Genomic DNA, 17,605 nt, shown 5'->3' with positions numbered 1-17,605 from the left:
ATTCACAGTATTTATTTTTTACATTTTCATTCTATTAAATACATCATAAATATCCTATCCTACAATTCCTGTATCTTTAATTCAACGCCAAACACCTTTTTCAAACATTTTTAGGCTCTTGCATAGATCTTTCCTACCCCAGCAACAAGAACAACAACAGCAACAACAACAAAGCAGTTTGTAAGCTTACTCCCCGAGTAAGCGATATTTGGGGGAGACTGGCAGATTCCTATACCTTGTTGTCGAGTGTAAAATGACCTGCAGGGTGAATGAAGGTATGAGTCACGGTCATTACTCACGAGAGTGGGAAAAGCCTCTCTTGGTTCCGTCTGGTTGGTTGACAGATAGAGAGGCGATGACGATGCTCACTTTTTTCTCCTTTGCAATTTACTAACAGAAGATTGGTAGTGTGTGTGTGTGTCACTGGGAACAGTCATATTATTAGTATGACGTTGTGGCCAATCATCGTATTTTAATCTGCATTTTGGGGATGACTTAATTTACGGTATTATTAAACTTTTTTTATTTATCTATTTATTTTATTTATTTACTTATTTATTTATTTAATATTATTATTATTATTATTATTATTATTATTATTATTATTATTATTATTATTATTATTATATTATTATTATTATATTATTATATTATTATTATTATTTTATTTATTTTTTAAAGGGGTATCTCACCTTTCTGCATTTCCCTTTACCTCGTCTTACTTCTTAACGAACACCATACTTTTCTTTGGAAGTTTCAATTTCAAGTTAGTGGCCCCTTTGGTGCTCTTGTTCCGTATGAAGAGTGTCATTTTCTAAAATAATAATAATAATAATAATAATAAATAATAATAATAATAATAATAATAATAATAATAATAATAATAATCTGATTTTAGAGATGTTTCCTAGTATGTATCTGGTAAATGGTGAATGGTATTTTTAATTCTTGACATGCGTACGCAGGAAGTTCTTAACCGATATGAATCACTCGTAGTCTTTTTAATATTTTACTTACATTTTTATTAATTTAGTTATTTATTTATTTGTTTAATTTGTGTTTTCCTAATAGCTTATCTCCCCTTTCTGTATTTCCCATTTTTACCGTCTGTTACTTCTTTCGAATAAACAACTAAATATTCTTTGAAGCTTGATTTTCAAGTCAGTGGCCCATTTAGTGGGCTTCTTCCATATGAATAGGGTTCTTCCTCTGAGTAATGATAGTGATAATAAAAAATTTTGTCTGTGTTAAGACTTTATTTACGAACGTGAATTCAGAAAACTGTCTTGCCGAGGATAATGTTTGACACGTAAATACAGACATATTTTATCAATAAAGAGTTTCCGGCAGTATATGTTCATTTGTATTATTTTTCTTTTACTTCTGTGGCCTTGGACAAGACAAAGAAATCAAAGTTCGTGTGGCCGAGTAGAACTCTCATTGCATACCTGAAGACTCAGTCTAATTCTAGGTTAGCGGGTTTGTGTATCTGAAGCTTGCGTGTGGGTTTGTTGGGGGGAGTTCTTTAATACTTAGTGAATTTGGTTCTCTGAAGTAAGAACGGTTCGCTGATTTGTACTTAAAAAAAAAATCATATTTCGATATTTATTTATATATTTATTTTTAGAATGACGTAGGTTGGGCTCTTTGTTACTTTCTTTTTTCAGCTGTTGAATTTGTATAGTAGTACTTTGTTATAATTTCAGTTTTACGTTCCCGTAACAAATATTTCCATCATCAAGTCTGTTTTGAGATTAACATGGCCTTATGCCAGGGCTCGTGCAGACCTCAAGTTTTCTTTCGTGTCTAAGCAGTATCTTAGATAACACAAAGTTAAGGGTTTATGATGAGGCAAAATAATTACATCAAGTTCCAGATTTGATTATGAAATGTTGTGGTTTTGGGAGTTATTCCACTGATAGTATTTAAATTGGTTTGTATTTATAAAATAATATGATCACTGGTTCATTTTTTAATGTTTTTCTTAGGGAAAATATTTGGACAAAACAAGTTTACTTATAATCAAGAACGCTATAGGTTTAATATGTGCTGACCCAGGAGTGAGGTAGTGCCTTAGTGCACCTCATATGGTGCACTGTAGGCATTACTCTGGTTCTTTGCAGTGTCCCTTCGGCCTCTAGCTGCAGCCCCTTGCATTCATTTTACTGTACCTCCGTTCATATTCTCTCTATTCCATCTTACTTTCCACCTTCCCCTAACAATTAAGAGATTTTCATCCTGTTACACCTTTCAAAACTTTTTACTGTCAAATCTCCGTTTCAGCGCTGAATGACCTCATAGGTCCCAATGCTTGACCTTTGCCCTAGATTCAATATTCTGTTCTGCTCTGTTCTCAGTATAGACAAAAAAATCAATAAGAGTTCCTTTTAATGTTAGAAATCGATTTTTTGAGTTATGGCGATTTTTAAGAATAAGACAAATGAAAGCACCAAGAGGTGATAATGGAGATTAGTTGTGAGTCGAGTAGTACACCTGTTTGTGGATGTCGTCTTCCCTAAACGCGTTTGTAGGTGAGGGATAAATGTCTTCCTTAAGGAAGGATCCTCTCAAAGGCCGCCTCCAAGAAGGAAAAAGGTGTGGTCATACATGCATACATAGGTACATAGGGAATATAATATATATTATATATATAGATATATTATATATATATATATATATATAATTTGTGTATATATAGAATGTGTATGCTTAAACTACCTTGATACATATTGTTATCCTTAAATAAACTGAAACAAAGACCATATATATGTGTATATTATACATACATATATACATTATATATTTATATACATATATTTTATACATACACATTTTTTATGAAATGTGCATGTTAAATTAACTTCTTCGACATGATCTGTACATATCTTCATTTTACAAAAAAAAAAAAAAAAAAAAAAAAAAAAAGCGAAACAAAATACCCTATATTGTCATTAATATTCCAAGGTATTCCCGGTAACCCAGAATCACGAGGCGAGGACGATTTTTCTTTTCCGTGCAAAGAGGTGGGTGGGTGGGGGGGGGGGGGGGGGGGTGGGGGGGGGGGGGGGGGAGCGCTTCTTATGAGGGTTTCTGAGCAAAAGGAACCGAAGCGTGTCTATATACCGCTACACGCGTTTTGTTAGCGGTTGTGGGTTGGCCCAGTGCCTGACGGCCGCCGATCTGTCTCTCCTGTGTGTGTTCATCATATCGCCTATAGGTCTATACCGTTTGCGAAGGATGTGGGTCGCATCCCGTCGTGGGATTTGCCCTCCCATATGGTGGTAGGTAGGCTTCCTCGGCCTGGTCTCTCCTTCCTGACCACGCACTCCCTCATTCCCTTGTCCATCAACCGTGATTAGCCTAGCTAGGGGATTTCAGGAGCTAAGGGCTATATTCATTTTCCTTTTCTGATAGATAGGTACTTCTTAAGAACGCAGATCTATCCACAAGAACTTTTATGTCCATGGACAAGTAATATTTTCAGGCTAATGAAATTGTTTTCCTTTTCTGATAGATAGGTACTTCTCAAGGACACAGATCTGTCCGCAAGAACTTTTATGTCCAAGGACAAGTAAGTCTTTATTAACTGATAAACATTGTTAAGTGAATACTATGCTATTATACACATTATTCCAATGAGAATATTTAATTTAAATGTACATTTACATACTACCTATAGATAAATAAGTTTCAATATAATTATAAACCTTTTTAGGTAAATTCTACGCATATTTTTTTATAACTGGAATATTATATTTAACTCAACATTTACAGCTCTACACTGCTATCCATATTTGCACATTAACTTTGTACTTAAAAAGTGGTTAATCCTATAATCTCTCGAACGATAATTTCTCAGGTCTTAGGGTCACTACAATACTTTCCCTCCGCATAATTGGATGGTAGAAGTTAGTGGTTATTATTATTATTATTATTATTATTATTATTATTATTATTATTATTATTATTATTATTATTAATAATTATTAAAACCACAAAAAAATTGGCTCGTAAAAGCAGAAAAAACTCCGAAGATTCGAAGAATCCTGCAAGGCACTTATTGCTGTCTTTAAAGCAAACACACACACACACGTGTGTAATATATATATATATATATATGTATATATATATATATATATATATATATATATATATATACTTGAAGAGAAACATATACGTACACAGCTGAGCCATGGGAAAAATACAAGTGCTCTCGTATCATTTCAACCCCATTTTCAATTGTATACCGTGAAAGTGTGTTGAAACAACACTAGATCGCTTGGTACGTCGCCTTTCATTTTTCCTGTGTATTATGGTTACATGCTATGAAGTGACTTAGACATTATATATATATATATATATATATATATATATATATATATATATATATTCTCAAGTACGTGTTTCCTTCCTTCGTGCTACATTGGATATATATATATATATATATATATATATATATATATATATATATATATATATATATATAATCCCCTAAATGTCATTGTTGTATATTCGTCATAGCTCAAGTTCAGCACGTTGTTGATGCTCGGTGACATTCAGGATATCATTCTGCGTCATTTTGGGATGTCATAGGAAAGTTAGATCGACTCCCATTCCTGCAGTTACGTGTTTGACTTCATATGTAGGGTTTGTTGATATTGGGTAAAAAAGGGTTAATAATAAAAGAGAGTGGCATCTTAAGATAGCTTTCTCTATTTACTTGTGGGATTCCATATTCGTGAAAGATATTAGTAAATGATGTAATTAAGTAATATCATAATATGACAACAGTAATATTTTATTTCAGATATTGGCCATTTACCGAATACATATACAACAACATTACATTGTAAAAGTACTATATTTAAACAAAATCCCACGCAACAGCCAGAAGGTAGTAAGTAGACTAAAAATTGAGCACCTATACTTACACAAGCACAAACACAAGAAGATTCGTAAATATTTGGTGTTTTATATCTTATCCATCATTTTACATGATGGATCTCCTTCTACTGCACTTCCGTTCATATTCTCCTTTCTTCCCTCTGACTTTCCACCTTCTCTGACAACTGTTTCACAGTGGTGCCACTTCGAGGTTGTCCTCCTGTTAAACCTTTCACACTTTTTTTAGTGTCAGTTTCCGTTTCAGCGCTGAATGACTTCATAGGTCCCAGTGCATTGCCTTTGGCCTAAATTCTGCATACCATAGTCTATATTATGACAAGAATGATACTTCATGTCAGATCTAGGTCCTATACAGTTTACATTATACAAGAAAAATGTATTGTAAAGATTAAGTACAATACATTTTAAATACTAAAAAAGCAACTCAGACAAACACAAGTAGATCCGTAAGAGTTTGACAGTTATATCTGACCTATTATTTCATGAGATGAGTGTGTAAGATAGGGAGGGTTTGTGTAGATGGGGGTGTAAGATAGGGAGGGTTTGTGTAGATGGGTGTGTAAGATCGTAGGGAGGGTTTGTGTAAAGGGTGTGTAAGATCGTAGGGAGGGTTTGTGTAAAGGGAGTGTAAGATCGTAGGGAGGGTTTGTGTAAAGGGTGTGTAAGATCGTAGGGAGGGTTTGTGTAGATTGGTGTGTAAGATCGAAGGGAGGGTTTGTGTAGATGGGTGTGTAAGATGGTAGGGAGGGTTTGTGTAGTAAAAGATCCTGCGTCACTTATCAAGATTCCGTGGGTGTCTGTGCTAGCAAACAGATGGATGAGTTGCTAGACAAGGGTAAAGGAGCGTGCAGGGAAGCTTGGTCGATAGTGTGTGAAGGGTGAAGGGAAAGGATGGGGAATGATATGGGGAGGAGAGATGGGAAGTAGTGGGGGAGGGAAAGGGGAAGGGGGGGGGGGAATGAGGAAGGGTCTGGATAGTTTGAAAGTGGGACTGATTTCGGTGAAGGCAGTGGGTGGGTGGGTGTTCTTGTAGCTTATCTTAATTTCCCTTTTTCTTTCTCTCTTAATCTTCAGAGGCGAGAACAGGTGTCTTCAGAAGCATGAAATCAGAGTAGAGAGTTTTAATGGGTTTCGTACTCTGTTATTTTTACCGAAAAATTTCTACGCATGTTTTCATTTGGAGACGAAGTTACCTTTACTGAAAAAGATATATTAGTTTTCTGTGTCATTCGAGTCAAATGCAATTAACAATGAAGAATCATCATATTTTTTTTTCAATTTATTTTCTGATAAGACAGTTGGAGAAATTTTGTCAAGATAACGTGTGCAGTGTCTTCAGAGAGTCGCAGTATATCCCCCACTGACAAACTTAAAAAAATGTCCTCAGTTGCCTTTATATATTATTGTATGAGAATCGCTGAGTCTGAGACTCCAAGGTTTTAGTCGTGTAGGAGAGGTCTGTGAAAGAGCCTTAAAAAAGTCTGGAAAAGGTGTTTCGCGTTGAGTTAAAAATACAGGAATTTTAGGTCAGGGTATTTATCATTTATTTAGTAGAATGAAAATGTCAAAAGATAAATAATTTGCATGTTAAACAGTACAAAAGAATTATTTCTAATAAAATGTAGCGCATTTATTTTAATTTTCGTTGGAAACAAGGTTCTATTTGACCGTAGATTTCAGCACGTTTTAATTCACATTAAAAGTTAGGAATATATTTACAACTTATGCGCGAGAGGGAAAAAAATCGTGCACACGTCCCGAGTGAGCTGGAGGTCGGATCACGCCTTGTTATGATGGCTTATTTGGGTTAGTATCGACATAAACATACAAATTAACACGTGCTGAAATTGACAGTTTTCGAGTAAATTTCTGCCTCACATTGGGATCGATTCCCGGTCTCTCTGAGAAATGAAAGGCCAGGGCGCTACCAATTGACCCACATGGGTCATTGTTTGTGAGTAAATCCGTCAGATACTTTGACGGATATTACCACTGAAACAGATCTTAAGAATGGTATTTTGGGGACTAAGCTGAGGTTGAAACCCGTTCCTAAAATATTTGGTGGTGTGTGTGTGTTTGTGTATGCGTTAGGGCGTTCCAGTTTTGCTCTCTCCCATTCCCAACCCATTGTTTCCAGCAACTATGGATGTTCTGCAAACATTTGCTGATCGTTTTCCGGTGCTGGATTCGTCTTCATGGCGACGCAGCTCCGAATCTTTGTATTATTATCAGAGCGTAGGAATCGAAACGTTCCTAATTGCTGTTGGAAAGTGAGATTATTTTAGTCCAATATGGTTAACCTTGTTCGTTCGCGAAAGTGCGATCTAGCGGCGGCGTCTCTACTTGTTTCTTATTGCTATACTTTCAGTGTAAAATGAGAGATCTTTCTTCCTAACGTTTTGTAATGCTTGTACCTTTTCATATTGTTTGCTAGTTGATGTATATTACAATTATTCATGCTGCAGGAGCATATCCACTTTTTTTTTTTTTTTACCTGATCTTTGGATGTCATATAACGCTGCAGAAGCGCAGTTGTTTGTAGATTTGTATTTGAAATTCATACTGTGTTGAAATTTTAGAAATATGTAATACATCCGTAACGAGTTCCCGTGTTTGCAAGCTGGAGAGTTTGTATTGTTAAATAGTATTTACATTGTATACGTATATAATTGAAAGTCTGAGCATTTCTCAGCACTTCTGGCTTACTCTGATGTGGTATAGGTGTTATAGTAGATTGACATCAACCGTGCATCTGATGTCTAGGCCAGTCCCTCACGACGCTCCTGATTGGCTGTTGATAAGCCAATCACAGGGCTGGAAACTCTCAGTCTCCCTCTCAAGAGTTCACTTAGGCAGGATGTATGTTCCACCTCTCCTGAGGGATATTTCTGAAAGACGTATCCCTCAGGGGAGATGGAACATACATCCTGCCTGTGTGAACTCACGAGAGAGACTGAGAGTTTCCAGCCCTGTGATTGGCTTGTCAGCAGCCAATCAGGAGCGTCGTAAGGGACTGGCTTAGACATCAGATGCACTAATGATGTGAATCTACTATAGTATGTCTTGTCAGCAAGAAAGTTCGGTTTTGAACCCCAAGGAGAGCACGCAGCGCACTTTCCTCGTTCTGTTGGAAATGTTGGCTCATAGGGGGTTACTACTGTCAGTGTACCTCATGTAATGCACTGTAGACAGTAGTTATGGCTGTTTACAGTGTTCCTGTTGTCCCTAGCTGCAACCCCTTACATCCTTTTAACTTTACCTCCGTTCATATTTCCTTTCTTCCATCTTACATTCCACCGTCTCCTAACAATTATTTCATAGAGCAACTGAGGGGTTTTCCTCTTGTTAACACCTTTCAAACCTTTTTACTGTCAATTTCCATTTCAGTGCTGAGTGACCTCTCAGGTCCCATATAGTACCCCTTTGACCATAAATTCCATATTCCATTCCTGTTGGACCTGTTACGCCTCTGTTGACTAAAGCAGTGTATTACTTACCCAGTGGTCAGTCGACTGATATTTGTAGTGAGACACAATCGGTGTGTATGTGTGTGTGTGTGTGTGTGTGTATGTATTACTTGTAAAGTTTATTACCGTTGTTCATACTGGTGCAGAATTTTCATTTATAGATGAAATTTTCCCAGGACCTGATCATATCTTTTAAACCGGTCTATATAAGACAACATTTGGTCCAGACCCATCAATGTGTATTTGTGTTATCATAGTTCATAATGTTTTATAGTTGTTAAAAAAATGTCAACACTTGAAGGAGCACCTTAATAATAAATTTATTTTTTTTCTTCTTGCAGGCCCCTGGCGAGAGTCGCATCCCAACGGTGCGACGGTCGGCCCTCCCCAGGCCCACCTCGGCAACTCCATCTGTTCTGCCACTTAGCCCAGTGCAGTTTAAGCCTGGCTTCAGCCCTCTTACTCCAGTCCATTCTCAAGTGACACCATCATCATCTCATCTGTTCGAGGCTCCTCCTAGTCATCTGTGCTCCAGTTCGAAAGTGCTTCGCTCTGCTTCCCCGACCTCCCCCCAACCCTCTCTGCCTCGCATAAGATTGCCTTCATCGAAACTCTCTCGATTCTCCGACACTGAAGTTGCGGAGTCACCGAACCGTCGTGCCCAAAGACCTGTTTCAGGTAGCGGTCGCCTGAGCTACCACGCCACCGAAAGCTGGTCAGACGAAGAACGATTATGGGGAAGAGAGGCTCAGGAAGGGAGCTCTATTAATATTAAAAGTCTCAGAGCATCCACCGAGTCTTCTTTTTCTAAACAACTTGCAAAAATCACCGGAAGTTCAAATGAGGATGTGAGTGACCTTAGCCTTAATTTTCGTGTTTCAACGAGTATACATGGGCCACGTTCCTGTTGGGAAGGTCCTCTTCACTCTGTGTCTTCGGCAGAGCCAACAACATCGCACTTAACTCGAGACTCTGTTGGCAGACGAGTCGTTGTTGGTGGAGTAGAGCGTGGCACTCTACGGTATTATGGACGAACTGCATTTGCTGGAGGAGACTGGTGTGGGATTGAGCTTGAAAGAGCTGTTGGTAAGAATGATGGCTCAGTAGATGGTGTAATATATTTTTCATGTCGTCCTGGCCATGGTATTTTTGCGCCTGCTGGTAAAGTGTTCCTAGATCTTGAACATATTGTAAGTGATGAGGCAATTTCCATAAGCAACAAAAACAGTCAAAGTCAGGTCTGGCAAGGCTTCATGCCGTCCTCTACCCATTCTCAGGAAGCCAATGCTGTTAGGCGCCGGCCATCTGACGCGTCGAGTGCCACATTTACAATTGAAGGACATGACTCTTCTCTTCCAGATTCCCCAGAGAGTCAAGGATCTCTTCAGCAACCACACGAATGTACACAAGCCAAAAGACCATCTATTCAAGATGACCGGGAAGAGGTTGCTAGTCTAGGATCTCCTGAAGATGCCACCTGTGATGAATCGTCTCTTGGTATTTTAACACCAGATCAGATGCCTGACTTCACAGTTACAGCTTCAGCATCATTAGGAAGATCACCATCAGATGAAGATGTAGCAGCTTTAGAAGATGAAGTATGTGATGGAGATTCTCCTGTAGGAGCTGTTGCTAATATACCAGCTAATAGCCAACTACTGAGATGGGATTCAGATCCAAGCGCACTCTGTGTTGAGGAGTTGTTTAAGAATGATGTGTCTGCAATTATCAGGGAGTTAAGGACATCGGCAGAAGTTAGCTCCTCTGGTGAAAGTTCACCAACAAGACCTCATCCTTCCCCTGAAACTGAACAGTTTCAACATGATGAAGAAGATATGGAAGCATTACAGAAAAAAGAGGATGAAGGGCTTAAAAATAGAAACATTGCAGAATCTAAAGAGAGACTGCGGAAAATCACTCTTCAAGATGAATGCCATACGATACCTGAGCTTAGAGAAGTGCCTGCAGGTGTTGACCTGTCAAGATTACCAGCAATGGGCAGACGGGTTGCACCACTTACCACCCGTCTTTTGCTAGCAGCAACATCAGCTAGTGATGTACCACCAGAAGTTGAAGCTACTTGGAGTAATGCTGCAGCAGCTATGACTACAAGTGCAGGTAGCCTAGATCAAGGGTATCAAGGTGATGCTGAATGTGACCCACGCTCAGAAGGTGGGACTGGAACTGCCTCCTCACCCACTGAAGATGTCCGATTGTTCCATGGCGTTATTGATGTTGAAAGGTTAACTGAAGCAGATGTCAGCTTAGCTGACGATGAAGGCGAGGTAGAGCACCACAGTGGTGTTGCAGCTAGAGACAGGTCTGCCAGAATAATCGATGGCAAATTGTATCATAGTCATAGAGAACTTGGAAGAGCACATGATCCTCATGGATCTGAAATGGATTCTTCAGGCTTTTATTCAGACCTTGATCCACGAGATCGCGATGCTGAAGATGAAAGTACAAGAACTGATTTGGAGCCAGTTCAGGAGGCTCAAGGCACTTCCAATATGCATGATTCCCTGTTGGATGATCCAAGCCATGCACAAGATGACAGCACAAATCATGATCATACGTTTGATGACCATTCACTTAAAGATGAGTTGTTCGACGAGAAGGCTGGAGCTACTGTGTTGGATGAGGAGGACAGAAGCTCGTGCAGCACTCTCCGGCCAGAATCTAAGGACTTGACTCCAATTGAGCACCAAAATCGGTCACCTTCACCAACAGACAATAAATGTTCACCCTCTCCAAACAATAGTTCTGCTTCAGTTGATGATGTTAAAGTAAGTCCTCTGACGGACTCTAACACTGAAGGAACAGTAATTGCAACAACAGATACCAAACTAACTGATTCTGGCATTTCTGTGGAAGGAGGTGAAGATGGAGTGAAAGCACCAATACCAAAAGCCCGAACTTATGACAAACCTTGGTTGTCCAGACCCCCACCCCCTAAAAAGAAAGAGGAACAGAGAAAGCCCCTACAACCCCCACCCCCTATGCCCAAGAAAAATGTACAGTCGAAGCTCAAGGCCCTACTGGAGGCTCAAGAGCCAACCCCTGACGAGGCGCGGCGACCTCGACAACCTCGCAAGAATCGCTGGGATGAAGTAATGAATAAGATAGCAGAAGGGCAAAAGGATGAAAAAGTGAGACCAAAGGTAAAGGAGGTGAAGAGTCGTCTATTGGATGGCTTGAAAATGCAAGTTCAATTATCACCTCAAGCTGAACGTATCCGGCAAGAACGACGGGAAAGGCGGGAGCGTCGAGAACGGCAGGCTGTCGCTGCTGCCAATGCAGCCAGGCGAGCCATTCAGGCAAGAGGGGACAGGAAGAGGAGGTAAGAGTCCACTTCATTTCTTTCATGTAGAGTTGTAGCCATGAGATGTAAGTAGACCTTATTTGCAACTAGGATTCATAGCTCACTTCTATCAAAGATACACACACACATACCAATGGGAAAATTAAGTTTGTTTCTAAATCCCGTCTGGTTTCGGTTATACTTCTTAGCTATTGATGAAGGACTGTCACATAGTGATAGAAATTTAAAATATGCTATAGCAGATTCACATCAACCATGCATTTGACGTCTAGGCCAGTCCCTTACGACGCTCCTAATTGGTTGTTGATAAGCCAGTCATTGGGCTGGAAACTCTGTCTCTCTCGAGGGTTCACATAGGCAGGATGTATGTTCCACTTCTCCTGAAAGACCCTCAGGAGAAGTGGAACATACATCCTGCCTATGTGAACTCTCGAGAGAGACTGAGAGTTTCCAGCCCTGTGATTGGCTTATCAACAGCCAATCAGGAGCGTCGTAAGAAACTGGCCTAGACATCAAATGCACGGTTGATGTGAATCTAGTATAGGAGGACAGTGCAAACAAACATACAGAATGTTGGAAACCAGAAATCCACACGTGACAGGTGGCGGGGGTGGATCCGTACGCTCATTTATCCGTTTTCCCATGCATATCTCTACTACCTTCCTAGAAATTTAAACTTTTATATTTTTCTTATGAAATTACTAGATCATAATATTTATACATGCATTGACTGATGCTCATATTCTTACAAAAGGTTTCTTCTTAATGATTTTTCTGTCGAATAAAGGACATCTTTTATGTAACCCTGAGTGCATTAATGATGAAATAGATAAGAATAGGAACAGGCAAGAAATTGAAATATCATGACTTTGGTAGTGCATTAAAAGTGGCAACAAAGGCTATGAAATTAAAGAAATTTTAAAATATCCTCATTTGTACTACCATAATGAAACTATATTTTAAAATGTATTCCACATCTACTTAAGGATTTTGGGCAAATATCCTCTGCACTCTTTACCTGACTTGGCTGCTGCTGCATTATCGAGTATCAGGCTGAACCCTAAACAGTATGGTAGGATTTTAGTTTTCTGTAAAAAAAAAACTATTGAGATGGCTATTTGTCCGTCCATCCGCACTTTTTCTGCTCGCCCTCAGATCTTAAAAGCTACTGAGGCTAGAGGGCTGCAAATTGGTATGTTGATCACCCACCCTCCAATCATCAAACATACCAAATTGCAGCCCTCTAGCCTCAGTAGTTTTTATTCTATTTAAGGTTAAAGTTAGCCAAATGCATCTGGCGCCGCTATAGTTCTCAACAACACAGACTACCACTGCGTCTGAGAGTTTTATATAGCATTACACGCTGTACTGAAAACCCGATTGCGCCGAAGAAACTTTTTTACTTGTCTATTTTGACTACAACTAAAATGTGGACTTATTTTTGCCTGGTGCAGGTGTGTATAATGACCTGAATATGTTTAGGCAAGGTTCAAATTCATTCCTGCTCTCAGCTGATGTCTTCTGAATTCAGGTGTATTGGTGTTTTTTTTTTTTTTTTTTTTTTTTTTTTTTTTTTTTTTCATTCCCTCTTATTTATTTGTCTCTCTTGGATTTCGTAGTCCATGAACTCTAACCATAATGGTTTTCATTTTAAGATTGAAAGAAAAGAAAGGAAGTTAATGTAGCATAAAAGAAAAATGAAAAGGGGAAAAACGTACCAATAAATAACTTTACTGACAGTTCTAAAAGATAAATACTGTATTGGCCAAAATGATAGAAATCTGGAGAGGAGAAAGTGTCAGTGAAAGCAATCACATACACACGATGTCCCCTCGGATGGACTAATAAGTCTTTGAGGCATCCTAATCCTTGTAACTCCTTGTAATCAGCTGGGCAGGGCCAAAAATTGTATTGCAATATTGTAACCGAAAGAAACGTAATTTTCTACTATTTGTAAAAAGAAAGTTTTTGGAAGAATATGAATAATAGTCAGTGCCTATATAAACTACATCCATTAATTTCAGAAGAAATGTGTGAACTGTTTACATTTTATGGAAGGTAGTAGATCTTTATGAGTAAAAGGACACATGGATTTGTAAAAAGAATGCCTGACCCCAAGCACAGGCTAACTGTCGACAGTAAAATAGAAATTTTCAGTTATTACTAAATATAGTTATTAGCTTAGAGAAATATCGGTAGTATTTGGATAATTAGCCCGAGGAGATAAGGTTCCTAATTCATACGGCTATCTCGAAAGTTTTCCCAATAAAATTTAAAATTTTATAATAAAAGTATAAATGATATTTACAGAGTAGAAAACAAAGAAGAATATTAATTTTCTCATTTTTATGTGTGAGATTTGATAAGTTAGATCAGAAGACAGCATATTTGATAGTGTATTACTGTATAATTTTTCTTGATATCTGTACGAAAGGGATCATGGGATGATTTTGAGAATTAAGATAGTTTATGATAACGTTTGGTCCTTTTCATTTTCTTTAAAGATCAATAAGGAGTAATATAGAAAATGGACTTGCCATTGTTATGACTGACTAAAGAATCTCTCTCTCTCGTCTCCTCCTCTCCTCTTCCGTCTTCCTCTCCCTCACACTCTCTCCCCGTTCCCCTCCTCCCCCCCCCCTCCCCCCCCCTCCCTCGCCCCCTCCGCCTCCCCTTCTCCACCCTTCTTCTCTCTCTCTCTCTCTCTCTCTAAAATATGCTACTTATTGTCTTGTTGCATTAGGGATCACGGTATTGTGTCAGTAAAATTGAAGATTACTACCGCGGCCTGGTTCCCGCCAGTTTGCGAGCGTAACATATATTTACTGTCTTTTGTTTATACGTTTTTGCTTATATTCGTATATTTTGTTTGTGTTTATGATATTTATCCACCTTTTTTTTGTGTTTACGTTCATCCCCAAAGGGACTGGTACTAAGCACGAAGCAGAGGGGCGTGGCAGTTAGTCTTCAGTTTTACTAGATTTCTAGAACCTCTATGACTCAGTTTTACCAATTTTCTAGAACCCTTACTAATCAGTTTTAACAATTTTCTAGGACATTACGAATCAGTTTTACCAATTTTCTAGAACCCTTACTAATCAGTTTTACCAGCTTTGTAGAACCTTTTCGAATTTTCAAGAACCTTTACGAATCAATTAGGTAGATCTAAAGTTTTACCAATTTTCTAGAACCCTTACGAATCAGTTTTACCAATTTTTTAGAACCCTTACTAATCAGTTTTACCAATTTTCTAGAACCCTTACTAATCAGTTTTACCAGCTTTCTAGAACCTTTACGAATTTTCTAGAACCTTTACGAATCAATTAGGTAGATCTAAAGTTTTAACAATTTTCTAGAACACTTACGAATCAGTGCCACCAAAGGTTCGAAAAGGTTTTGAGATTGAATATGCAGTCAGATGTGAAATAAATTCTTATTTCAGGGTGTCACGTGACTTATTCACTGCTCTCTCTCTCTCTCTCTCTCTCTCTCTCTCTCTCTCTCTCTCTCTCTCTCTCTCTCTCTCAACAGTTCTGAGATTCTTTCAAGGTGTCACGTGACTTATCATTCTTGGCGTATGTATGTCTCATTCACTCTCTCTCTCTCTTTCTCTCTACTCCCAACAGTTCTGCGAGCATTCGAAGCAATCGAACAAGTCGAGCGCCGTCGCTCGACTCGCTCCCGACCGACCCGACGCGGCCATACAGTCGCGGATCGACACCCGAACAGTCCATCGCATCCAACAAATCCAGTGAGTAGATTCAGAGGTTGTTGTTGTTGGGGATGGCGGAGTACGTGGCTCTAATCTTCTTCGTCTGACTAACTTTGTTCACCTTAGAGCTTAGACTCTTTTAAAGTTTTGTACTGTATTGTGTAGTACTAACTCTGTTCACCTTAGACTCCATACAGATTTGTCTCCAGGTCAGTAGTATAATAATGTTACGATTTAAAGTTTTGTCTTCAAGTCAGTAGTATAGTATTGTTACAGGGAATATGTGAAATCCCTATGGCAGGTGTGCAATAACCAATTCGCTTAGGAACTTGCTGGTTCACTTAAGGTAGATTCTTGGATGAGCTCTATGCCTACGAGACGTTCGTTTTGGCGAGCGCTGATTGGCTGGGAGCTGCCTACCTCCCGGTACCAGCCAATCAGCGGCCGCCAAACAAACGTCTCGTAAGCATACGGCTCATCCAAGAATCTACCTTAAGTGAACCAGCTATAGTCCCTTAGGGGTTATATGTGTTTCGCCATGTTTAGTACTAACCCCTAGGGGATCAAATGCACTTAGGGACATTTGATTCCCCACGGGGCTATAGTAGATTCACATCAACCGTGCTTATGACGTCTAGGCCCGTCCCTTACGACGCTCCTGATTGGCTATTGATAAGCCAATCACAGGGCTGGAAACTTTCAGTCTCTCTCGAGACTTCACATAGGCAGGATGTATGTTCCACTTCTCCTGAAAGACGTATACCTCAGGAGAGATGGAACATGCATCCTGCCTATGTAAACTCTCTCGAGAGAGACTGAGAGTTTCCAGCCCTGTGATTGGCTTATCAACAGCCAATCAGGAGCGTCGTAAGGGACTGGCCTAGACATCAGAAGCACGGGTGATGTGAATCTACTATCGCCCCTGGGGGATCAAATGCACTTAGGGACATTTGATTCCCCACGGGCTAGTACTAGACATTTTGAAATACATTTGACTCTCCACGGGCTAGTACTAAACACTGCGAAACAGTAGATGAACCACTGTTTCACCGTGTTTAGTACTAGTCCTTTGGGTTCAAATATTCCTAAGCAAATTAGTCATTCCACAGATTCCCTCTTAACATGATATATTTCAGTTGATAACCATGACTGATGCTATAGAGATTATGCCACGTACTTCTAATGCCTCGAGTATGTTTTATATTCATTTATTTATGTGGATTAAGATATTATGACACGTACTTCTGATGTCTTGTTTTGTTTTACATTCATTTTTTACATCTTCATTTTACCTGGATATACACCTGAAAGAATTCAGGAATTGTAGATATTTCTGCTCCTTATCATTCTTATTATTATTATTACTGACATGTGCATGACTGCAAGTAGCAGAGAATGTCCGACAAGATTTTGTCGTTCGAGGAATTGTAATTAGTCTCCGGCGTTGCCGGATTAGTTTTAGCGGTAACGTTGGTCTGGCATCTGTCCATGTACGTAAATTAGGTGCTGTTACTATCTTAAGCTACTGATACGTTGCTCTGATAATAACGACCGACGTTCAGACGACTTTAAAACAGGCAGGTATGAAATTTGGTCTCCAATCAAAGACACTCTTCTCCTTCGGATTGGATTAGCTTGTAAATGGAGGTGACCCCTTGCATGCTAAAGGCATTGATTATAGACCCTGACTAGTCAGTCCTCTGCATGACGGCAAAGGAGAACTTAGAAGAGAACTGAAAGACCTTCGAACGAAAACTCTGACTCGAGCCTAAGGGGAAGTTGTTCCCAGACTTGGTATTCCTTGATGGACATGTCTTCATTGTGTACCTAGACAGGACTCGGACTGCCATAGGACATTGATTTTCGGCAATGAGTTACCGTCAATTTAGAGGTATGAATGTTAATTTTATATATATATATATATATATATATATATGCATGTATATGTGTTATATATAATATATATTATATATATAAACTATAGAATATTTGCTGTTATAGTATTATATCTATCTAATAAGGGCTACCTTTATTATACATATATTTATTACATACAAACACACGTATATATATATATATATATATATATATATATATATATATATATATATATATATATATGAGACTTTCATCTATTTAGGGCAACCTTCATTTTATGCACACACACACACACAACACACACACACACACACACACACA

At 38.8% G+C, this 17,605-nt stretch overlaps 1 protein-coding gene across 8 annotated transcripts in view; it reads left to right on the top strand.

The window, feature by feature from the left end:
• The window catches only part of LOC135207200 (daf-12-interacting protein 1-like), a 645,343-nt gene that overhangs the window by 192,747 nt on the left and 434,991 nt on the right, over positions 1 to 17,605 (top strand). For all 8 annotated transcript variants that reach the window (XR_010312926.1, XM_064238784.1, XM_064238787.1 and 5 more), the window contains 2 exons: positions 8,714 to 11,712; positions 15,321 to 15,445. Coding sequence is in view for 7 of the 8 variants with exons in the window: in XM_064238784.1 (XP_064094854.1) it covers positions 8,714 to 11,712; positions 15,321 to 15,445 (3,124 nt within the window). In the remaining variant the exon portion in view is untranslated. The remainder of the gene's footprint in view (positions 1 to 8,713; positions 11,713 to 15,320; positions 15,446 to 17,605) is intronic.

Source organism: Macrobrachium nipponense, chromosome 32, assembly GCF_015104395.2.
Source record: "Macrobrachium nipponense isolate FS-2020 chromosome 32, ASM1510439v2, whole genome shotgun sequence".
Lineage (NCBI taxonomy): Eukaryota > Metazoa > Arthropoda > Malacostraca > Decapoda > Palaemonidae > Macrobrachium > Macrobrachium nipponense.
The sequence above is the reverse complement of the archived record's forward strand: the minus strand, read 5'-3'. Positions and strand labels throughout refer to the sequence as shown.